Source organism: Loxodonta africana, chromosome 11 (genome assembly GCF_030014295.1).
Source record: "Loxodonta africana isolate mLoxAfr1 chromosome 11, mLoxAfr1.hap2, whole genome shotgun sequence".
In the NCBI taxonomy this organism is placed as follows: domain Eukaryota; kingdom Metazoa; phylum Chordata; class Mammalia; order Proboscidea; family Elephantidae; genus Loxodonta; species Loxodonta africana.
The window spans coordinates 88619781-88644866 of NC_087352.1; the positions used below are offsets into that span (position 1 = coordinate 88619781).

Consider the following 25086-nt stretch of genomic DNA (forward strand, 5'->3'; position numbering starts at 1 on the left):
ATAATAGGGAACCCAAGGTAGAGAAGAGAGTGTTGATATGCCGTGGGGTTGTTAACCAATGTCATAAAATGATATGTGTACTAGCTGTTCAATGAGAAACTAGTTTTATCTGAAGTAAAATTAGAAAAAAAAGTCACAGAGACAAAGAAGAAGGAGTCCTGGAGGCTCAGTGGTTAAGCACTTGGCCACTAACTGAAAGGTCGGAGGTTCAAAACCACCAGCTGCTCAACAGGAAGAAGATGTGGCAGTCTGTTTCTGTAAAGATTTATACCCTTGGAACCCCTGTGGGGCAGTTCTACTCTGTCCTATAGAGTCTCTAAGGAAAGTGAGAAAACTTAAGACCCTGGAGAGAAGCAAAGCGTAGATGCAGCATCTATTTAGTCTCATCTGCACTCGACCCCAGCTCTAGGCTGGATGTTGTTATGGCCTCCCTCTGAAGTGTGAATTAGCAGCTCTTGTTCTTCAGCACCTCAGATCTCTCTCCACTGTTAGACACCCACAGAAGCTGATGGGAAAAATTATAATTCAAGAAGTGACCAGAACAATATAGTTCTAAAACACTGGTTTCATTAGCGGTTTCTACCCTGAGTAGTTCTAGACATCTCTATTGCCTCCCCACAGTGCTGTCATTATACTCAGCAACCATTTCCCCATTTGAGAAATCAGCCGTTGCCCTGAGACCCTATGGGGAAAACAGGAAAGACTTCTTACAGGCACCTTTAACATGACTGCCATAGGCAGTAGTGATGCATCTTACTGGCCAGAGCCCTGCTGGCACAGTGGTTAAGAGTTTGGCTGTTAACCAAAAAGGTCAGCAGCTTGCTCTTTGGAAACCCTATGGAGCAGTTCTGCTCTGTCCTATAGGATCACTATAGTCAGAATCAACTCTACGGCAGTGGGTTTGGTTTTGGCTTTTATAGCAGCCCTTGGAACTTGCCAGGTGCCTTTAAGATTAGAGACGACACCCCCTCCTGTGCTAGTGAACTCTGACTGCCTTCCCCCCTCAGACCAGTTTCTCCCTTATATTCCTGCCACCAGAGTGTTCAGCCCACTGACATTTGCAACCGACACTGGGTGCTCAATTCCGCCAGTAACTTCAGTCCTCAGAAATTAAAAACTCTTAAGAAAGTGCAGATAAGATGAAAAATAAAACTCAAAGAGGAGCCAAAAGACCTTTGGCCGGGATGACAGGATAGTTTTCAGAGGCAGGGGACCTTTGAAATTTCTGTGCCAGGGTAGGGGAGCTCAGTTTATCTTCTCAGCCCTTCTCCCCACCCCTGGGGGCCCCCCTTACCCACGCCTGCATTATTGAACATGCCGGGAAGCACCAGCATGATGTGGTTGGGCCAGTACTTGCGGTACAGAGGCATCTCATATTCTTTGACCACCAGAAGGTGAAGGTGGCTGGTGCCCTCCATGGCGTGGAAAAGGTTTAGGAGTCCATGCTCATGGCGACCACTGGAAGGAGTGAAAATAGGGCTCTTGACTGCATTCAAATTCTGCTGAAAGAAAAACAAAAACAAAAAAAGAAAACCAAAGACTAAAAAGGGAAATTCAAACCCTTAGAAGACACTTAGAGAATTTGGTCCAGGGCCTGATGCCTGTCAGTCCTGTGTCCAGACCCCATCACCCACCTTGTCTGAAACCAGGGGCAGCCGCATGCTCTCCAGGTGTTTGCCCTGCTTGCTGAAGACAAAATGACTCTCTTTGGATTTGGGAATGATGAAGTAGAGCTGAACCTCTTCTCCCAGCATAGAGGAGGAGAACGTGAACGCATGTAGGGTGGAATCAGACATCTACATTTGCAAAGAAGAAAAGAGTGTCAGCTCATGGTTTCCCAGACTTCCAGGCTATTCCTCGAGGTTATAAAGAGGCAAACCAACATGAACTTATAAATGTCACCAGACCTTATAGCTGTGAGAGCAACATCCAGAGGGCTGGAGGCAAACATTTCATCTTTCGGTAGCTGCTGCTGACATGAGAGGAAACCACCCTGTCCCACAGAACCTCTCCACGGGGCTGTCCCCATGGTTGCTTGGCACTGGCTGGGCATTCCTGACTTTTTCAGAACCATACTGCTCAGGCTTATGCAGAGGTCAAATGTACATATGGGATGTCCTGCTGTGTAAACATTCCCAAGGGCCACCAGTTGTAGGAGTCCAACACTTTTGTTATATTTGGGTCAGGTCAAATGAATTGAATACCATCTTTCTGAATAAAAAAAAAAAAAAAATTTTTTTCTAAATAAAATATTAGGATGGGCATTGAAATGCCTGTGTGGCCCCTCTTGCCTGGTGACAGGGGAAACTGAAAAGGTCTGAACAGTCATTTAGCCCAGAACCCTGGCTTCAGGGAAACACCATTTCACTCATCTAAGTCAAATATGGAAACCTTGATGGCGTAGTGGTTAAGTGCTACAGCTCTTAGCTAAGAGGTTGGCAGGTCGAATCCGCCAGGCGCTCCTTGGAAACTCTATGGGGCAGTTCTACTCTGTCCTATAGGGTCACTAAGAGTCGGAATCAGCTCGACAGCAGTGGGTTCGGTTTTTTGGTTTAAGTCAAATATAAAGTTGCGGGGAAGTTCACATGCTCTGTCAGTAACCTATCTCAGTGAATATTATACGCTAAGTCTTTATATGGTTTACAATGCAGACATTTGCGTTAACGAAAACTTAACATCTTATGAGCAGCGACTAGGATGTAGGTGGGTATCCCAAAAGCTTTAACCTAAATATATCTTATGGAAGACTTATAATGTGATTTTTCCTTTAAATTCTAGTGCATTCTGCTTCACAAGTGGGGAAATTACTTAGTCTGTAATTGTGGAAACCCTGGTGGCATAGTGGTTAAGTACTATGGCCGCTAACCAAATGTTGGCAGTTCGAATTTACCAGGCACTCTTTGGAAACTCCATAGGGCAGTTCTACTGTGTCCTGTAGGGTCGCTATAAGTTGGAATTGACTCAATGGCTATGGGTTAGTACTGTAATCACACAGAAACTGTGTAAATAGAGGGGTTTTAAAAGAATATTTCCTAAAATCCTATGACTTTCTGACCAGGAAACTTGAATCTTAAATATTTTGTAAAGCATTATGAGCTGATTTGGAACGAGCCTACCAAAAGGTTTCAGTAAGACTGAGAAAACAAATGGGATATAAAAGGTGACTTGTCTTAGGAGGGCAGAATGATTCAATCCAGTGTTTCAGTATATCCCTTTAGCACCCATTTCCCCCACATGTTTGTCAGTTTGTGGTACCGTGGGGACTTGTGTGTTGCTATGGTGCTGGAAGCTATGCCACCAGTTTTCAAATACCAGCAGGGCCACCCATGGCGGACAGATTCAGCTGAGCTTCCAGACTAAGACAGACGAGAAAGGACTTGGTGGTCTGCTTCTGAAAAGAATTAGCCAGTGAAAACCTTAGCAGCAGAACACTGTCTGATATAGTGCCAGAAGATGAGCCCCGCAGTTTGGAAGGCACTCAAAAGACAACTGGAGAAGAGCTGCCTCCTCAAAGCAGAGTCAACCTTAATGATGTGAATGGAGTCAAGCTTTCAGGACCTTCATTTGCTGATGTGGCAAGACTTAAAATGAGGAGAAATAGCTACAAACATCCATTAATAATCAGAAACTGGAAGTATGAAGTATGAATCTAGGAAAATTGGAAATCATTAAAAATGAAACGGGTGCATAAAGATCGATATCCTAGGCATTACTGAGCTGAAGTGGACTGGTACTGGTCATTTTGAATCGGACAATCATATGGTTTACTATGCTGAGAATGACAGCTTGAAGAGGAATGTCGTTGCATTCATCAAAAAGGACATTTCAAGATCTGTCCTGAAAGTACAACAGTGTCAGTGATAGGATGGTATCTATATGCCTACAAGAAAGACCAGCTAATGCAATTATTATCCAAATTTACACACCAACTACTAAGGCCAAAGATGAAGAAAGTGAATATTTTTTACCAACTTATGCAGTCTGAAATTGATCAAACATGCAGTCAGGATGCATTGATAATTACTGGAGACTGGAATGTGAATGCTGGAAACAAAGAAGAAGGATTGGTAGTTGGAAAATATGGCCTTAGTGATAGAAATGATGCCGGAGAACACATGACTGAATTTTGCAAGACCAGCGACTTCTTCACTGCAAATACCTTTTTTCACCAACATAAACGGTGACTATTTTTTTTTTTTTTTTTATACACATGGACCTCGCCAGATGGAATACACAGGAAACAAATCGAGTACAGCTGTGGAAAGAGATGATGGAAAAGCCCAATATCATCAGTCAGAACAAGGCTAGGGGCCAACTGCAGATCTGACCATCAATTACTCATATGCAAGTTCAAGTTGAAACTGAAATAAATTAGAACAAGTCCATGAGATCCAAAGTATGACTCGAGTATATCCCACCTGAATTTAGAGACCATCTCAAGAATAGATTTGAGGCATTGAACACCAATGACCGGGACCAGAAGATTTATGGAATGACATCAAGGACATTATACATGAAGAAAGCAAGAGGTCATTAATAAGACAGGCGAGAAAGAAAAGACTTAAATGGATGTCAGAAGAAACTCTGAACCTTGGCCTTGAATGTCGAGTCGCTAAAGCAAAAGGAAAAAATGATGAAGAGCTGAACAAAAGATTTCAGAGGGCAGCTGGAGAAGACAAAGTAAAGTATTATTGATGACATGTGCAAACAGCTGGAGATAGAAAACCAAAAAGGGAATAACACCCTCAAGCACTTCTCAAGCTTGAAAGAACTGCTGAAAAAATTCAAGCTTTGAATTGCAATACTTAAGGCTTCTACGGGGAAAATATTAAACGACACAGGAAGCATCAGAAGAAGATGGAAGAAATACATAGAGTCATTATACCAAAAAGAATTGGTTGACGTTTAGCCATTTCAAGAGGATCAGGAACCCATGGTACTGAAGGAAGAAGTCCAAGCTGCATTGAAGGCACTGGAGAAAAACAAGGCTCAAGGAATTGATGGAATACCAATTGAGATGTTTCAACAAACAGATGCAGCGCTGGAAGTGCTCACTCGTCTATGCCAAGAAATTTGGAAGACAGCTCCCTAGCCAACTGACTGGAAGAGATCCATATTTATGCTTATTCCCAAGAAAGGTGATCCAACCAAATGTGGAAATTATCAAAAAACATCATTAATAAATATCACATGCAAGCAAAATTTTGCTGAAGATCATTCAAAAGTGGCTACAGCAGTATATTGACAAGGAACTGGCTGAAATTCAAGCCAGATTTAGAAGAGGACGTGGAACAAGCGATATCACTGCCGATTTCAGATGGATCCTGGCTGAGTGCACAGAATACCAGAAAGATGTTTACCTGTGTTTTATTGACTATGCTAAGGCATTCGACTGTGTGGATCATAACAAATTATAAATAACATTTCGGAGGAATCTCCATGGATCAACAGGCAGCTGTTCGAACAGAACAAGGGGATACCATATGATTTAAAGTCAGGAAAGGTGTGCCGCAGGGTTGTATTCTTTCACCATACCTATTCAATCTGTATGCTGAGCAAATAATCCGAGAAGCTGGACTATATGAAAAAGAACCGGGCATCAGGATTGGAGGGAGACTCATTAACAACCTGGTTTATGCAGATGACACAACCTTGCTTGCAGAACTTGAAGAAGACTTGAAAGTGATGAAGATCAAAGCCCACAGCCTTCAGTATGGATTACACTTCAACATAAGAAAACAAAAATCCTCACAACTGGACCAATCAGCATCATCACGATGAACGGAGAAAACACTGAGGTTGTCAAGGATTTCATTTTACTTGGATCCACAATCAACCCCATGGAAGCAGCAGTCAAGAAATCAAAAGACACATTGCATTGGGCAAATCGGCTGCAAAAGTCCTCTTTAAAGTGTTGAAAAGGAAAAGATGTCACCCTGAGGACTAAGGTGCACCTGACCCAAGCCATGGTGTTTTCAGTCGCCCTATACGCATGAGAAAGCTGGACAGTGGATAAGGAGGACCGAAGAGGGACTGATGCCTCTGAATTGTGGTGTCGGTGATGAATACTGAGTACACCATGGGCTGCCAAAAGAACAAACAAGTCTGTCTTGGAAGAAGTGTGGCCAGAATGCTCCTTAGAAGCAAGGATGGTGAGACTATGGCTCACCTACTTTGGACATGTTATCAGAGGGATCAGTCCTTGGAGAAGGACATCATGCTTGGTAAGATAGAGGGTCAGTGAAAAGGAGGAAGATCCTCAACGAGATGGATTGACACAGTGGCTGCAACAATGGTCTCAAGCATAACAACAATTGTGAGGACGGCACAGGAACAGGCAGTGTTTTGTTCTGTTGTGCATGGGGTTGCTATGAGCCGGAACTGACTTGACGGCACCTAACAATGACAACAACACCCATTTGTATTCTGGAGTGAGAGGTGGGAAAAGGAAGGGTGTAGCCCTGGTCCTGAGAGTAGAAACAGGTTTGGGAGAAGTCCAGTCAGCATGGACTATAAGAAGAAGGAAGAGTTGTTTCTAGATGTTCCAAGCTAAGTAATAAAATCAAGAAGATAAATAGGGGAAAAACAACTTATGCCCCAAATAGGCACTGGATTTTAAAAGGAAAACAAAAAAACCCATTGCCATTGAGTCAATTCTGACTCATATATCTTTTGCGCTTAAAGATGTGCTGACCAGAAAGAAGCCACATACTATTGGTATTGGCTCACATTCAGCTCTCCCTGCATAAAACATCTACTCCTCTGTATATCCACTGGTCAGAACCTTCCCAAGCTGCGGTACGAACATACAGTAAAACCTGTGAAAACTGGAACCTGTGTAAGGCGGAAACCAGTCAGAGAAGAAAAACTCGAGTATTTTCCACTAATAGAGAACAATAGAGAAAGTGTTAAGGCTGCATCCTGCCAAAGGTGGAAAACTTGCAAGTCCCGGAAAAATAAGACAGTTCCGGCGAGTTCCGGCTCTCAAAGGTTTCACTGTAACTAGGTCTGTGCAAATCAACAGACTTATTAGATTCATAACTCAAAGGGCACACTCCACTGATTTGTCATTTTAGTCAACAAACTGAAGGGGAAAAGAGATGCTTTCACTTCATATACCATAACATTCAGTTATTTCAGGATTGCAGAGAAACATCTCAGCTACTTTCTAACCTAGGTGTGACACATGCAGCCATTCAGGTAAACTAATTTAGGATGCAAAAACAAAGCCAGCGCCCTCCCTATTGCTCCTCCCCCTAATGGAACAAGCCCAAAGCCCTTTTAATCATTGCTTCATGCATTTCAGTCACTGATGAATGGCTTCCTCTCTAAAGAGTTATTTTTAAGGTGATTACGAGCCCAAGGGACAGAAAGGGCCACATGAACCAGAGACTACATCATCCTGAGACCAGAAGAACTAGATGGTGCCCGGCTACAACCGATTACTGCCCTGACAGGGAACACAACAGAGAACCCCTGAGGGAGCAGGAGAGCAGTGGGATGCAGACCCCAAATTCTCATAAAAAGACCAGACTTAATGGTCTGACTGAGACTAGAAGGACCCCGGTGGTCATGGCCCCCAGACCCTCTGGTGGCCCAGGACAGGAACCATTCCCGAAGCCAACTCTTCAGACATGGACTGGACTGGACAGTGGGTTGGAGAGGGATGCTGGTGAGGAGTGAGCTTCTTGGAACAGGTGGACACCAATGACTATGTTGGCATCTCCTGCCTGGAGGGGAGATGAGAGGGTGGAGGGGGTTAGAAGCTGGCAAAATGGACACGAAAAGGGAGTGGAGGGAGAGAGTGGGCTGTCTCATTGGGGGAGAGTAATTAAGAGTGTGTAGCAAGGTGTATATGGGTTGTTGTGTGAGAGACTGACTTGATTTGTAAACTTTCACTTAAAGCACAATAAAGATTATTAATAAAAAAAAAGTTGTTTTTTACCTAGGCCTTTTCACCCTTCCACTTCTCCCTTACACAGAGTGTCCGTTTGGGTCGCAGAGGCCCCAGGCCAGGTGAGGGGCTGTACCTGGGAGGCAGCAGTGAAGTCCATGTACTGGTGGCACTGCTCACAGTGGTGGAAGGTGTTGTAGGCTGCATATTTTGTCAACATCATGGACACCGTTTCTCGTTTCCTGGGCTCCTCAACTTTGGATTCCTTTATTGCTTCTGTGTATAAACAAAAACACAAACACAAACAAACAAACAAACAAACAAAAACCAACAACCAAATCCATTGCCATCAAGATGCATAGCAACCCTATAGGACAGAGTAGAACTGCCCCACAGGGTTTCCAAGGAGCAGCTAATGGATTCGAACTGCCAACCTTTTCGTTAGCAGCCAAGTTCTTAACTACCGTGACACTGGGGCTCTGCTTCCGTGTATAAAGGGTCAAAAAAAATATCCCGCGTAAAGCATTTATGCCTAGGAAGAAAAGTTCCCTACTCCCCAAAAGGGCTTTTTCAAGGGTTCTATAATTTATGCCCTGAGGGGCAGATAATGGAAATTAAACGATGATGAGCACGTGTGTAAGAGGGAGAGCGAAGAGAGAAAATAGAGACTGACTTAAACTGCTCCCAAAGATAAAACTGCCCTGGGCCTCCGCTCTGATTTAGGTTTCCCTTGACCTTGACCTTCGGAGGAGTACAGCCTGGCTCCACTTGCACTGACCTTGTTTGACTCCTGCCAGCTTTTCTGTGTATACCAGGCTCATGGAACCGTACTTGGGATCATGCACACTGACGTCAAAAGGCATTTTACTGAAGCTCTCGATGTCAGGCCAGGGCTCTCCTGCTGACTGGCTGACTTCGCTGCTTTCACTCTGATCTAGGATGAGAAAAAAATGCAGGGTGCAGTCAGACTTCCCTCCCTCTCTCCCTCCCTCCCAAGTGTCAGGGAGGAAAAGGCATGAAGCCTAAGGCCCAGAGTGAGTGGACGAAGGCACTTCTGAAAAATGAGCTCTCCTGACCCGGGGCAGAAGGAACCAGAATTCTGGCAACTTCAGAGCCATGGTGAGAGGAAATCTTGCCTGACTGGCACCCAGGCTTCCTCTCTGCAGACCCAGCTCACAGATTGCCACTTTTGAGATCCACCAAGTCTCCCTTGCCACCTTTTCTTAGAAGCTTGTTTAATTTTGGATTTTCTATATCGTCTTAGAGTTTTAGTAGTGGAGTCTGTTTGTTTTTTGCTTAAAACAAAACACATTTATTCTCTTACAGTTCTGGAGGTCAGAAGTCCAAAATTTGTTTCACTGGGCTGAAATCAAGATGTCAGCAGGGCCACGCTCTCTCCAGAGGCTCTGCGGGAGAAGCCATTTCCTTGCCTTTTCCAGTTTCTAGAGCTGCAGTCCTTGCAGTTCTCAGCCCCTTCCTTTACCTTAAAAGCCAGGAGTGTACCATCTTGCTTTACAAGTCTCCCTTTGCCTTTTTTTTTTTTTTTAATTTTGTTTTTTGCTGTTGTTGAGAATATGCACAGCAGAACATTCACCAATTCAACAATTTCTACACGTACAATTCAGTGACATTGGTTTCATTCTTTGAGCTGTGCAGCCACTCCCATCCTCCCCCATTAACATAAGCTCACTGCCCCCTAAGTTTCCCGTTTAATCTTTTGAGTTGCTGTTGTCAATTTGATCCTATATAGATAGCTTTTAAAAGAGCATAATGCTCATGACAGATGTTCTTTACTAATTAAGCTAAACTACTGTTTGAGGAGTGCTGCTGGCAAAGTGGTTAAGCGTTTGGGTGCTAACAAAAAGGTCGGCAGTTCAAATCTACCAGCCACTCCTTGAAAACTCTTTGGGGCAGTTCTACTTTGTCCTTGCGGGGTCACCCATGAGTCGAAATTGACTCAATGGCAACAGGTTTCATTTTAGTTGGTGACAGTAGTTAAGAGCTCAGCTGGGCTGTTAACCAAAAGGTCAGTAGTTTGAACCCCCCAACCGCTTTGCAGAAGAAAGATATAGCAGTCTACTTCCATAAAGATTACAGCTTTGGAAACTCTATGTGCAGTTCTACTCTGTCCTATAAGGTCACTATGAGGTGGCATCAACTTAAGAGCAACGGGTTATTGTTTGGTTTAAAGAAGACTCCAGAGGATGTGTTTGGTTTAAGGTTTAAAGATTATCTCAGAACAATAGTTATGGGGCTCATCCAGCCTCAATGGCTCTAAAAATTATGGATTCTGTGAGAATTTGAAATTATGTTCTGCATTTTCCCTTTTGATCAGGATCTTCTATAGAATCTTTCATCAAAACAGTCCGTAATGATAGCAGGGCACCATCCAGTTCTTCTGGTCTCATGGCAAAGGAGGCAGTTGTTCATGGAGGCAATTAGCCATATATTCCATTTCCTCCTCCTATTCCTGACTCTCCAATTATTGTACCTTGGATAGATACTTTCCAGCTTTTGGATCCCAGGCACTATGCAGTGAAATAGAAGGTAGAACAGAAGCACTAAACATATTAGGCCAATTAACTGGGATGTCCCATGAAACCATGACCCTAAGCCTCCAAACCAAGAAATCAAATCCCATGAGGAGTTTGGTCGTACATAAGCAGCCTCAGCAGCTGTTCTTTTTGCCATAAGTATATCTATCACACAATTTTTGCCAATTCAACTTTTTATGGGTGTATAAAACTGCCATCAATTACATTAATTGGCCATGCGACCATTACCCTTAATCAGTGAAAATTCTCTATCACCATAAGCTCAGTGTTCGCTAAGCAATAACGCCCTCCCCTTTCCCCTTCCTTCCTGCCCCTGGTAATCACTAATAAACTTTGGACCCTATACATTTGCCTGTTCTTGTCTTTTTATGTAAGTAAGGTCATATTTGTCCTTTTGTGACTGACTTATTTCACCCCGCATACTGTCTTTAAGCTCCATTCATGCTGCAGCGCATATCAAGACTTCATTTTTCCTTCTGGCTGAGCAGTATGCCGTCGCATGTGTGCACCACAGTTTGTTTATCCGTTCACCTGTTGATGGGCATTTAGGTTGTTCCCACCTTTTGGCTGTTGTGAATGCTGCTGCAGTGAACACTGGTGTATGTCTGTTTGTGTCATTGTTTTCAAGTCCCTTGGGTATATTCCTAGGAGTGGAACTGCTGGGTCATATGGTAGTTCTGGAATTCCCATTCTTTGCAATGTTATCCCTAATTTGTTATGATTCACACAGTCAAATGCCTTTGCATATTTGATAAAACAGGTAAACATCTTTCTGGTACTCTCTGCTTTCAGCCAGGATCTGTCTGACATCAGCAGTGATATCCCTCATTCCATGCCCTCTTCTGAATCTGGCTTGAATTTCTGGCCGTTCCGTGTCGATGTACTGCTGCAGCTGCTTTTGAATGATCTTCAGCAATATTTAACTTGCATGTGATATTAATGATATTGTTCAATAATTTCCGCATTTGGTTGGATCACCTTTCTTTGAAATAGGCATAAGTATGGATCTCTTCCAGTCAGCTGGCCAGGTAGCTGTCTTCCAAATTTCTTGGCATAGATGAGTGAGCACTTAGTTGTGCACATGTGAAACCTGTACATAGACCAAGAGGCAGTCATTCAGACATAACAAGGAGATACTGTGTGGTTGAAAGTCAGGAAAGGTGTGCATCAGGGCTGTATCCTTTCACCATACCTATTCAATCTGTATGCTGAGCAAATAATCCAAGAAGCTGAATTATGTGAAGAAGAAGGGGGTATCAGGATTGGAGGAAGACTCATTAACAACCTGTGATTTGTAGATGACACAACCTTGCTTGCTGAAAGTGGAGAGGACTTGAAGCACTTACTGATGAAAATCACAGACTACAGGCTTCTGTATGGATCACACCGCAACATAAAGGAAACAAAGATCCTCACAACTAGACCGATAAGCAACATCATGATAAATGGAGAAAAGATTGAGGTTGTCAAGGATTTCATTTTACTTGACTCCACAATCAATGCCCATGTAAGTGGCAGGCAAGAAATCAAACAATGCATTGCATTGGGTAAATCTGCAAAAGACCTCTCTGAAGTGCTAAAAAGCAAGTATTCACTTTAAGGACTAAGGTGCGCCTGACCCAAGCCAAGGTGTTTTCAATCACCTTATACGCATGTGAAAGCTGGGCAATAAGAAAGACCGAAGAATTAATGGCTCTGAATTATGGTGTTGGCGAAGAATATTGAATATACCATGGACTGCCGAAAGAATGAACAAATCTGTCTTGGAAGAAGTACAGCACTGCATTCACCAACACTAAAATAGGGAGAAAAAATAAATCCAGACTAAAAGCTTCTCACTACAAAGGCCAGGCTCTTAGATTGGCTGTGGGGAGACCTCTCTCACAGCTCAGCAGCAGAGATTAAGATCCAAGATCACTGCAGCATGGTCTGAGTATAAAAGTAAAGGCATCGTTCTTTGGTGGTTCCCAGGAGCATGGTGGAAAGGCTGACAGGACTGGAAGCTCCCTTGCTTCTTGTCTAGTTGGCTCTGGCTTTGCCCTCCTGGTCCAGGAGGCCCAGCTTGCTTAGAGGCCAACCTGGAGCTCTGGTTCACCTCTGTGGTGCGCCTGGGGATCCTGCACAGCTCTAGACACAAGCAAGGAGATGTGGGTAGGCTGATGATGATAATGAGTGTGTGTGGGGGGGTGTGTGTCTGTGTGAGAGAGAGTGAGTGTATGAGAGAGAAATCATGGATGTGCATTACTGAGGAATGGGAATAGAGCTGGAAGCCATAGTGAAATGATCAACCATGACTAATTTTACCTAGTCTTGCTCTGGACTAAACCTAGTCCCTTGAGCTAGTCACAGAATTGGTTTAACTATTTACGAAAAACTAGTGAGGTGAGATCTCCAAGGCTAATTTGCTGGAGAAGACACAAGAGCTTTTCCTATTCTAGGCTCACTTTTGAGGGGCTTGAGAAGAACTTCTACCTGATCCCCTCTCCCTCCTCCCCACAGTTTCTCCTCCAGGAGAGTCAAATAGTTTTGAGGCCACACTGCTCTTAATCACAGTACTGTTGGCTGACTCCTCCTTATGCCCACTGTAGTCTCCAGGCTGCAGAATGGCATCTAATCTCTAAGAGTTAACAGCTGGGAAGCAATAGGCCGGGATGGGGCGAACTGGAGGAGGGTGGTTGGAAATGATCTGAAGTTGAAACTAGTCCCCACAGCACAGCGGCAGTATTCTGTTCTACTCAGAAATTTTCACTTCATTATGACATGAAGATAATCCTATGCCTTCAATCAGAGCCCATGGTTAAAACAGGAGGCACACTTGGCTAACCAACAAGGGCCTAGCATCCAGAATAAAACTATGCCCTGGACTCTTAAGCAGTAGACCACCACAAAATCGAGTTTCACCAGGGTTTGAGCATCTAGGTAATTAACCTAACAAGCCTTTATAAAATGCCCCTTTGCCCCAGGCCTGGCTGGGCACTGTGGGGAGTGGGAATCCAAACCAAGTCAGATACTCCATTCCTGATCTCAAGGAGCTAAAAAACAGCCACAGTTTACTTAGAACGATTTGCTGGGCACACTGCCTTTAACCCTCACAAGAATTCTGGACGGTAGGTGCTGTATGAAAAACCCCAGACAGCAAAAGGCCTGCGGAGTCGGTGTTTGAGTGCCCTGGCCCTCCATCAGCTCCAGCACTCACCGGCGTTGATCTCCTCCTCGTCATACACGTCCACCTCCAGCAGCCTGATGAGCATGCGGAAGAGGATCCTAAGGAACTGTAAATAGGAGCCAGTCTTTCCCACCTGATGGAAATATTTTTAATTGGGGAGGGGTGAGGAAGAGAAGGAAAAAAGAGGTTTCACACCTTGGCTTTCCCGCATCTCCTCCTGCCTTCAGCGGCCTGAATGGGTCGCGCCCACCCCACCGCCGGGGGTCTCCCCTTCTTGGGGAATCTGGGCCAGTCCTAGCCGCGGACAATGCCCAGCCTGGCCCTCCCTACCTGGGGGGGCCCGGTCAGCAGCAGGCGCCGTGGGTGGACGCTCCGGGCGCCGGAGGCAGCGTCGGGCTGGTTGCTGAAGTCTGCGTGGTGCTGCCGGGCAGCGGTCCACTGCCGGTAGTAGAGGGACTGCTCCTCACTGCTCATCTCCTTGTGCAGGAGCGGCCGCACCGCGCTCACCCAGGCCACGTCGGCGTGGGGCAGTAGGGCTGAGGAGGCCGGCAGCTTCCCGCCCTTCTGCGGGCCCAGGAGGCTGTAGGCCGCTTTGGACAAGATTACGATGGGCGGCAGGGCCGACTGCAGGCTCCTGCAGCCTCTGACGGGCTGTCCGGGCCACGGGAGGGTCCGGTGTCCGGAGGACGATGACGAAGGCTTGGAGGTGGTGCTGCTGGCCATGGGGGGGCCCAGGGAATCGCACTCCTGTTTCAGCGTCTCTCCGGCCGCCAGGGTGCGGGCGGAGACCCCTTCGTCCAGCCCCACGCTGGTGGCTGGGCTCTGGAAGCTGGGCGTCACGGGCTGCTTCTGGGACTTGTCCGCCGTGCTGGAGGAGCTCACCCCGTTCTCCATGATGGAACCTGGACGAGGAGGGACAGAGCCGAGCCCACACCCACCCTGTTACCAAAGCTAAGGTGTGCCCCTCCCGGGCTCCTGGCACCTCCCGCGGAAGGAGGGAAAGGCCGGCTGGGAGAGCAGCTGCAGAAACCCTGTGCCAGACCCCTTCCCTGGGTCCCAGCAACCCTCCCTCCCCCTGCTGCTTCAGGTAGTCAGGGCCCCCTGTGGTTAAGTAGACCGCACTCCTTTCCTGAATCCTGCTCATGTCTCTGTAGTAGTCCCTTTATTAAACTCTCCTTAAGTTACCTCCTTTGAATATGCCAGCTGATTCAAACCAGGACCCTGACCAATACAGCTTCCATATTCAAGTCCTGCTCAATGGCACTCACTTGCGGCAGTGGGTAAGTTTCCCAGGCTGTAGTCGTCTCTCCGTGAGCCTCCAAGTCAGGGTGAGGCTGTCTTCAGGTGAAGGGGAGGGAAGTCTACTCCACCTGAGGCGTTGCTCTCCCCACAGTAGCTCTGCACATTTGGTCAATCAACTTCAAATATGGTCTACCCCAAATAGCCCTGGTGGCCTAGTGATTTAGAGCTCAGCTGCTAAAGAAAAGGTTGGCAGTTTGAATCCACCAGCCACTCCTTGGAAACCCTATGGGCCATTCTACTCTGTCCTGTAGGGTCACTATGAGTCGGAATCCACTCGACCACAACGGGTTCCAATAGATCAGCCACTTTTAGGTTTGAGGACAAACCAAAGCTCACTACATTCTGAAGGTCCTCTCTGAGCTCACATTGGTGCTTCCCAATTGGTATGTAGGTCAGTCCCAACCTTGTGGAGATCCTGAATGAACAGCCATCAACTGGAGGGTGTGAAAACCAAATTACTCCACTGTTCATTGGACTTTTGTGTCTGTGCATCTTGTATGAGAACTGCCTTCCCCTCACAGTCCTGACCTTTGGCGTCCACAAGCCTGAGCACTTGGGCAGTGAGTGCCCAGGCTGTAGGTGTGTGCTCGGGGTTTTGTGAGCCCAGTGGACCTATACAATCAACTAGTGGCCCTAGAGCAGTCTTCAGTTCATAAATACTTGCCATTAAGTATTTAGAAAAGTCACTCATTCATTCAAACAAACATTTTGTGTCCGGAACTAAGCTAAATAGCACACATTTACAGCTTTAGGACCTAGAAGAAAATATCAGATGCGTAATTACCATGACATGCTTAAGGGCGGTAAAGACTAGGAAAATGGTGCAGGCTGGGTTGATAAAGTTTATTTAAGCTATTTAGCCCATTCCCAAGCTCCATAAATGCTTAAAGAGAACTGTCTTGTGAGTGTTAAACAGTCATGATTTCCAAGTATCTTTCCTGGGGAACTGAGGCCTGGAGAGGATGTCTGAGTCACTGAAGGCTACTCTGAAGCCTTGGTGTGTCTCAGTAAACGCCTCTGGCTTCCTTATCCCTCCCTACCCACCTTCCTGTCCCTTTGTCTCTTGAAAGAGAAAGAAAGTACTGACCTGAGGTTCCTGTAACGGCACTGCTGTTGCTCTGGGGCCGCTCCAAGTCGATCAGCAGCTCATCTGAGTCATTCTCACTGACAGTGGCTCTCTCCTGCTCCTTACCACTAAGGTCCAGAGCAACCGCAGGCCCCCGGATGACCTCTTTTGAGACATAGCAGCACGCCAGACCCACCTCCTGCTCCAAGGCCGTGCGAGTTAAATAGCTTGAGTCGATTAAGCGGAGATCACAGTACTTCAAAGACCTGTACAAAAGTAGAATGTTTCTGGTGATCCCATCTGGCTTTCCACAAAGTGTTCGTTTACCTGGATATCTGGGTGTATCACGTAGCAGTTAAAATCATGGGTTTCAGTGCCAGATGATCCTTGATTCATACCTTAGCTCTGCCACTTCCTAGCTGTTTTGACCTCGGGCGAGTCACTTAACCTGTCTGTGCTTCTCTTCCTCCAGGTATAAAATAGAATAGCAGTGGCTGGATCATCCGGTCATTGTGAGAATGGATGATATGGTACACGCAGCAGGGCATTTAAGACGCTGTCAGGCACACAGTAAGCGCTCAGTCAACGCTACTACTATTGCTGCTGTTGCCTTCCGAACCGTGGGCCTTAGAGTCTCGAGGGGTTTGGGCAGTGGATTAACAATGACAAGACACTTCATCAGAAAGAAATTCTGGTTTGGGGCAGTTGCTTTTCCTCTCTTCCTTTCTGGGGGCCCTGCACAGATATTTCTCAAATGTGGAGGTCTTCCATCCCAAAATTGCTGGGTGATCTCTGGAAGGTCAAAAGAAGAATCAAGGAAGGCTACATGGAGTCCTTGGGTGGCACAAATGGTTAAAAGCTATACTAGTAGCTGACAGGTTGGAGGTTCAAACCCACCCAGAGGCACCTCAGAAGACAGGCTTGGTGATCTGCTTCTGAAAGGTCACAGCCTTGAAAATCCTATGGAGCAGCTCTCTGTGACGCACAGGGTCTCCATGAGTCAGAACCGACTCAACGGCAACTAACAACATTTCTTATATCCCTGCATAAAATAGTTCTCATCACTTATTGAACAAACAAAATGGTTAAGCATCAGCTAAGCTTTACCATCAGCTCAGTAGAACAACTAATGAAAAGTGAGAACTAAGTATTCAAATGGTACCTGGGAAAGGTTTCTCCAAGAGGATCTTTGCCAGTTAAAATCACGATACATGGTAGACCTTCTAAATCTTGATATGTCCGAGGGACCCACTCTTCTTGTTCGTTTCCTCTCCAAGTCTGTACAAAGAGACCCAGAGGATAAAATTAAAACCCTTTAAGTTTCCACCTTTGTAAAGGTCTTCTAGGGCCACATTTTAGACCCAGCTGTTTCCAAATGAATTCCCCTAAGCGATAAACCAAAACCAAACCCACTGCCATTGAGTCGATTCCGACCCATAGCGACCCTATAGGACAGAGCAGAACTGCCCCATAGAGTTTCCAAGGAGCACCTGGTGGATTTGAACTGCCGACCTCTTGGTTAGCAGCCATAGCACTTAACCACTATGCCGCCAGGGTTTCCCCACTAAGTGATACATATGTTTAACTGTTACTAAAAATCATACACAAACCCCTTCTAGAAGAATGCGGCCTGTAGTTTTTATCACTTTAGGATAAAATAGGATATCTGGGTATACATCATGCATTAGCCATGTAGGCCAAAGAAACGTACAATGTGAAATACTCTGCCAGTGATACATACCTTATAGATTCCTGAATAAACTACCTGACTCAAGCTCTAAATATACTCTTCACACAATTGACGCACTCCTGGGACTGACTGACTGGAAAAGACAGCTTCAGTTGTGAATGACTCGGAAAAGAATCTCAAAACTCCATCAAAACTGACATTTTCACCAAGAAAATCATGAAAGTTAGCCACCCCTAATGACTCCCTTTATTGACTTTAAAAATGGTTAACCGACTTGTCATGAATTGTGTCTTCCAAAAATGGGTCAACTTGTGAGGCCATGATTCCCAGTATTGTGTGGTTGTCCTCCATTTTGTGATTTTCCTACATGTGATAAATCATAACCTCTTCCTGCGGTTAAAGAGGGTTAGGGTGGGATGTAACACCCTTGCTCAGGTCACATCCCTGAGCCAATGTAAAGCAAGTTTCCCTGCGATGTGGCCTGCCCTCCCTCTTATAAGATAAAAGGAAAGGGAAGCAAGCAGAGAGTTGGGGCCCTCATACCACCAAAAAAGAAGCACCAGGAGCAGAGTGTGTCCTTTGTACCCAGGGTTCCTGTGAGGAGAAGCTCTTAGTCCAGGGGAAGATTGATGAGGAGGACCTTCCTCCAGAGCTGAAAGAGAGAGAGAGCCTTCCCCTGGAGCTAACACCCTGAATTTGGACTTCTCGCCTACTAGACTCTGAGAAAATAAATTTCTCTTTGTTAAAGCCATTCACTTGTGGTATTTCTACTATAGCAGCACTAGATAACTAAAACAGAATTTGGTACCAAGAATGGGGTGCTGCTGTAACAGATACCTAAAACGTAGAAGCAGTTTTGAAACTGTGAATGGATAAAAGACTCAGAAGGCAGTGAGGAGATCTGTGAACACTAGAGAAGGCACAGGTAGTGAGAAAGAGCAGCAGAGGACTGGCACCAGCAGAACCAGGAGACCAGAGCCAGACAGCACTGGAGCTGACTCACAGAGTGAGAGATGTAAGTGCCTGTGCGCAGGAGGCTTCCTGGTGGAGTGGGGTACCTCCAGGCACTTATCAGTGGAGCTACTGAGCTTTGGAACACTTGTCCCAGCAGGACAGATGCAGGTGTGAGGCCTGAGGGCTGAGCTGCTTCAGTCTCAAAAGGTATGGCCACGACCTCTGGGGTTTCAAAGGGTGGAGCCACGGCCTCTGGTGTTTCTAAAGGTGAAGTTGCCACTCAGATGGACTAAGAGAATGGTGCACCTAAAGCCAAGGGAGCAAAGTTGCCATTCCAGTGGGCCTGGAAGGCAGAACTGGAGCTCACAGCCGAGGGACCTCCACTCAGAATCCAGAGAGTGTGGCCAATACCTAGAGTCTGGAGGGCAGGGCCATTGTATAAATGGTCTCAGAGAACACAGGATTATTTTCAAAGCCTTGAGGGCTAATGTAAACATGTCCTGCTGATTTGCTCGGAGTCTCTTATGCCTTCTTTCCCTCCAATTTCTCCTATTTGTAATGGAAATGTCTGGCTTGTGCCTGGTCTGCCATTGTACTTTGGAAGCAGATAACTTGTATTCTAGATTTCACAGATGAAGAAGAATTTTTGTTTTTTGGACTTGGAGTTAAGACTTTTAATATAATTTGATGAGTTGAATATGTTTTACATGTGACAAGGACATGAATTTTAGGGGGTGAAAGGGTGGAATGTCATGAATTGAATTGTGTCCCCCCAAAATATGTGCCAACTTGTTAGGCCATGATTCCCAGTATTGTGTGGTTGTCCTATATGTTATTTTGCGATTTTGTGTATTTTGTGATTTTCCTGCATGTTATAAATCATAACCTCTGCCTGTGGTTAAAGAGGATTAGGGTGGGACATAATACCCTTGCTCAGGTCACATCCCTGAGCCAATGTAAAGGGAGTTTCCCTGGGATGTGGCCTGCACTACCTCTTATAAGAGATAAAAGGAAAGGGAAGCAAGCAGAGAGTTGGGGACCTCATACCACCAAGAAAGAAGCACTGGAGCAAAGCACGTCCTTTGGACCCAGGGTTCCTGTAAGAAGAAGGTCCTAGTCCAGAGGAAGATTGATGAGGAGGACCTTCCGCCAGAGCCGACACAGAGAGAAAGCCTTCCCCATGAAGCTGACGCCCTGAATTTCTCTTTGTTAAAGCCATCCACTTGTGATATTTCTGTTATAGCAGCACTAGATGACTATGACACAACTCAAGTAATTATTCCAAAGAGTCTCTCTCAGGAAGCCTAAAAATATAACCAAATCTGAATTCAAAAACCAACTGCCCCTTATTTAGAACACTAATTCAATTAGTTCATGGTTTCACAGAGAATCCATTAAGCATCCATTTCTATGTGTGCATGTGTATGTGTATTTTTTTATGCTTTATACGAAAGTCTACACAGCAAATTAGTTTATCATTAAACAATACACAAATTGTTTTGTGACACTAGTTGCCAACCCCACGATGTGTCAACACTCTCCCCTTCTCGACCTTGGGTTCCCTATTACCAGCTTTCCTGTCTCCTCCTTCCTTCTTGTCCGTGCCCCTGGGCTGCTGTGTCCATTTAGTCTCATTTTGTTTTATGGGCCTGTCTAATCTTTGGCTGAAGGGTGAACCTCAGGAGTGACTTCAGTACTGAGTTAAAAGAGTGATGTGTATTTTTGAATAAATGCAATGTCGATCTTGAAAACTCAACTTGTCAGAAAGATTTAAAAAACTAGGAGAAAGGTTCTTTACAAAAATTTAACTTTCCACATATTTTCACATCAAAGGGAACCATGGTTTAAGGTCAACAATTCTGGAAACAGGAGTCCTATTACTTAGAGCTTTCATATTACACTCTGATATGCTTGATGTTTGAATTCTCCCTTAATGTATTTTAACTTCCAGAAACTATCCATAGATCATGATTCCACCAATAACAATGAGGTCAGGTTATAACGATGGGATAACAGATACTATATTTTACTGCACAAGAAGATTTATTTTAAAGACATTATTAAGCAAATCTCACTTTTACTCTTGGTCAATCAGAGCTAGCAAAATGCACTGTAAAGTGCTTTTCCAACACGTTGCTACTTCTGATGAATGATGGCTGTAATTTTTCTACATATCAACCATGTCCTCAGGATAATTTTACTGCAGAAGGGCACTGAGTTCAAGGAAATATGGAACTCAAGGCCAAGGAAATCTACTGAGAGTGTCACATGCTTTCTGGAAAAACTTAGATTTAAATGTATCCTTCTCAAGTGATTGTTATTACTTAAAAGTTAACCATTAATACCTAACAGGATAGTTTGCGGTAAGAACAAAAATGAGATAATCTAATGAAAAGAGAGGCTTAACTTTTACCCAAGACTAGAAATAAAAGGCATACCCACACCATCCCAAAAATGGAAAGGAGGTTGGTAATTTATAAATGAACAGGTGAACCAGACTATTTGGCAAGGCAGCAGCTAGCTTAGGATGTGAACATCCCAAGAGAATCTCATATTTTCACTCCCACACAGAGAGTATGAAAATATGGATGGATGTGGCCCAGTGGTTTCGAGAATATACTACTGTCTTATGTTTTTTTTTTATGTGTAGCTGGTTCAAGGCAACTACTCGTAGAAATGAGATATAACTGATTTGAAAGGTGATTACTTCAGACCCCCTTGGACCTAAGTCTGGGTCTTCATTTATGGCACGCTCTTCGCACTGCTGACCAATACCTTTTAAAAGCCCTACAGGTGACTCTGATATGCTAGCAGCCAGGTTAAGAACCTCATGCTTGACTGCGGTTTTCGAAGTATGGCCCGAGGGGTAAATGACTTAGCACCAGCTATTTAAAACCCCATGGAGCACAGTTCAACTCTGACACACATGGGGTTGCCATGAGTTGGAATCAACTAGGGCAACTGGTTTTTTGTTTATACTGACATAGTGACTGGCACTTCTGAAGGGTCTGAACAAGTGACCTAAAACTCTCTAAGTAGCTGCAACTTAATCAGTGGGAGTGGTGACTCAGAGAAGACCCTGCAGCCTCGCATCCATTTAGAAAGGCTCCTTTCACATAGTAGTCGTGTGACTATTTGTTTTTACCAATTCTTCATCCATTGTTTGTTGCTGTCCAGTCTATTCCTATAGGACAGAGTAAAACTGCCCCATAAGGTTTCCAAGGCTGTAATCTTTATGGAAGTAGAATGCCACATCTTTCTCCTACAGAGCAGCTGGTGGGTTAACTGCTGACCTTTTGGTTAGCAGCCAAGTGCTTACCTACTGTGCCACTAAGGCTCCTTCCTTCAACCATTAACATTATTAAAATCATCCCAAGCCCTATGTCTCATCCTGATGAGTTATATTGTGAGAAAGATTTCAGGACTTGTATTTGTTATTTATCCTAAGAATTCCACTCTAATGTGATCTATGACTAAAATTTAAAATTGTGAACATGTATCAACACACACATATATATATATATTTGAAATATGTTAAAACATCCATTAAATATAAGAGTTTCTTTTCTGGACAAATTTATTTATTCTCATTTACTGAGCAAGACATTGTTTGCATTTTAGGTAATTCAGTTTAGGCTAGCTAATAGAATATAATACGAATATAATATAATAGAATACAAAGGTTTATATTTGCAAAATGCTTCATGAACACTACCTTGTAATCCCAAAGTTAGAGCTCTAAGAGATCACACAGTCTGATTCTCTCATTTTATAGATGAGAAACTACAGCCCACAGGGAAAATGCAACACCCCCCCCCCAAGACTACATGCTTTCTTTTCATAAAATTTCTGCAGAACTAAATTTTAAAAATCCAATTCGCTCATTAGTGTGCAGGATGCAGATACCACGTTGGTTTACCTCAGACATATGGTACCTAGCTCAGTACCATACCTAGATGTAAGCCAGTATTTTATTAGTTAGGTGCCATCGAGTCGGTTCTGATGCACAGCTGCTAACCAAAAGGTCAGCAGTTCAGATCACCAGATGCTCCTTGGAAACTCTATGGGGCAGTGCTACTCTGTCCTGTAGGGTCACTATATGAGTCAGAATCAACTTGATGGCAACAGATTTGTTAATATTTTATTGGATGCTTTCTAATGGCTAGGACATAACAGATTATAAAAGTCTCCAGAAAAACAAAACAAAACTCAGTTGGGCATAAGGCACGGAGCGAGGTCAGTAGATTTAGGGATTGTACTCCCTGTCCATGCTTAACAGGAGGGGTGTGTGGAAGCTGTGGTCACCAGCCATGCAGAGGGAGCAGGGAGGGGCTGGACCATGCCCTGAATGCCTAGACTGGAGGCCTGGATGAGCCTCAGTCTAACCAAGGCCTTGGGGCTAAGGGTCACAGCAACTCCAAAGAAAGAACAAATTGTTGAGCAATCCACATGCAAGAGGGCTGGGGATTGTTCTACCTGAGTACTGAAGATAAAACAAAATACTGACTCTAGAATGAGCTGATAGATAGGCTAGATGGATAGAAAAGAACGAGTGAATTAATAATACTTAAAGGAGAATCCCACAGAGGTCTGAGGGAACAGCTTACCTTTTTTCTGAGAAAACAGATGGCCACGAGCTAGATGCATCTTGGACAAGGTCAGTAAACATGGGGTCAAATTGGGTCATGTCACTTTTGCACCTGCAGTTGGAGAGCACTGAAGACCAACCGCATGCATGTACTAAAGAGGGGACGGGCTAGAATCTCCGCAACTGGTTCCAATTAAGAAAGCGGTTGCATCCCTTAGTCTAGTCTTGAGATTGTCATGGAGACCAGATTCACACAAGTGTAAAAATCTATTAAACTCAGGCATCTAGATAACAGAGACAAATGGTATCTTGAAGGAGAAATGTCCACCCACTGCCAACCTTTAATCGTGCCAGGAAGTGAGCTGCAACGCTGAGTTCAGAGGCCGGGCTCCCCAGGATGATCTCAAAGCGGTACTGCAGCCCCAGCTTGTCCCGCACCTCCTGCAGCCGCTCCTTGGCCAGCATCGCCAGCTGCACCGAGGGCACCCTGATGATGAGCATGTGCCCCCTCCCAATCTTGTTTTTTCCCGGGGAGCTGATGAGGTCGTCCATAATGCTGAGTGTCTCTGGGGTGCTGTGGTCTCGGAGGGACGCCATGGTGGTGAGAGCCATCAGAGCCTCCGAGTACTGCTGGATGAGAAGGTAGCAGCGGACCACCATGCTGTGCAGCCGGGGGTACCTTCGACAGAACACAGGGGACCAGCACTCAGGCAGCAGGACCAGCTGGCAACAGCAAGGACTGTGCGGTAAGAATGCAGATCAACACGGAGGGAAGGGGTCACCGCGCAGTGGGGGCTTTAGCTCTATAATGACCTTGAATCCCACATTACCAGAAGGAAAAGCTGGGCTTCCAAAGCATGTGAGTTATAACCTGTCAGGGTAGGTAAAAAACAAAAATATGAAGCCCATTGCCTTCGAGTCAATTCCAATTCATAACAAGCCTATAGGACAGAGTAGAACTGCTCCATAGGGTTTTCAAGGAGTGCCTGGTGGATTCGAACTGCTGGGTTTTTAGTTAGCAGCCAAACACTTAACTGCTGTGTCACCAGGTCTCCATCAGGGTAGGTACAGCAAGTTAAAGGAGTGTACAGATGGTTTGGTGATGTTTGCTTCATGGAGTGTGGGCTGTGGACCAGCAGTGTCAGCAGCATCTGAGAGCTTGTTAGAAAAGCAACTGAATCAGAATCTGCATTTTAACAAGATCCCCAGGTGACTTGTACATGTGCATTAAATTTTAAAAAGCACTGGCCTCTTCAGGCTAATTGGTGACAGAGTCACGACGGAGAATCCCTGAATCGTTTTACTGGTGTAGCAGAAAGGTATTGGGTTAGAATCATGGCGTTGTCAGGGGAGTTCTCTGACACTTAAGAAGGAAGCTGAGACATCAATGTAATGTCTGAGGAGTATCAAGCACAAAAGGGGTAATTAATATTGCTAATTCGGGGTCAGCCCCACAAACAGCAATAACTGTCTTCCCATAAAATGTTCTTGGTGCTGGAGGAAACTTGGAGCTGACTGGAGAAACAGCACCCCCTTGTGGTATGATCTACTAATCACCTGTCCCAGGTCCCTTCCCAGAGTAATCTGGAGGCCCCCGGAGGGGAAGAGAATCAGCCTCTCTTCATCCCAACATCCCTACCACCACTCTCCCACTTGCCTGGACTTTGTTCAAATTGGCGATTTTTCACAATTACAGGGCAGGTAGAAAAGAAACGTCTCTCTTATGTGCCATTCTGCAGAAATCCAGGCCTGCAGCATAACAACGTGAGTACAAATGGGCAAAGAGGCCTCACTTGCAAGCATGAAGGAAAACTAGTCAAGAAAGTGGGTGCTGGCAAAGTGAGGCCCCGGGCTCAAGGCTGGCTAAGCCT

General features: G+C 45.1%; 1 protein-coding gene across 1 annotated transcript in view; it reads right to left on the reverse strand.

Moving 5' to 3' along the window:
• Nucleotides 1-25086, reverse strand: part of GREB1L (GREB1 like retinoic acid receptor coactivator) — a 161275-nt gene that overhangs the window by 9834 nt on the left and 126355 nt on the right. Inside the window, exons 18-26 of the mRNA XM_064294664.1 lie at nt 23555-23894; nt 17146-17261; nt 16005-16249; nt 13946-14517; nt 13646-13748; nt 8673-8828; nt 8031-8170; nt 1635-1796; nt 1295-1499 (exon numbers count right to left, since the gene is read on the reverse strand). Coding sequence (XP_064150734.1) covers nt 1295-1499; nt 1635-1796; nt 8031-8170; nt 8673-8828; nt 13646-13748; nt 13946-14517; nt 16005-16249; nt 17146-17261; nt 23555-23894 — 2039 coding nt within the window. The remainder of the gene's footprint in view (nt 1-1294; nt 1500-1634; nt 1797-8030; nt 8171-8672; nt 8829-13645; nt 13749-13945; nt 14518-16004; nt 16250-17145; nt 17262-23554; nt 23895-25086) is intronic.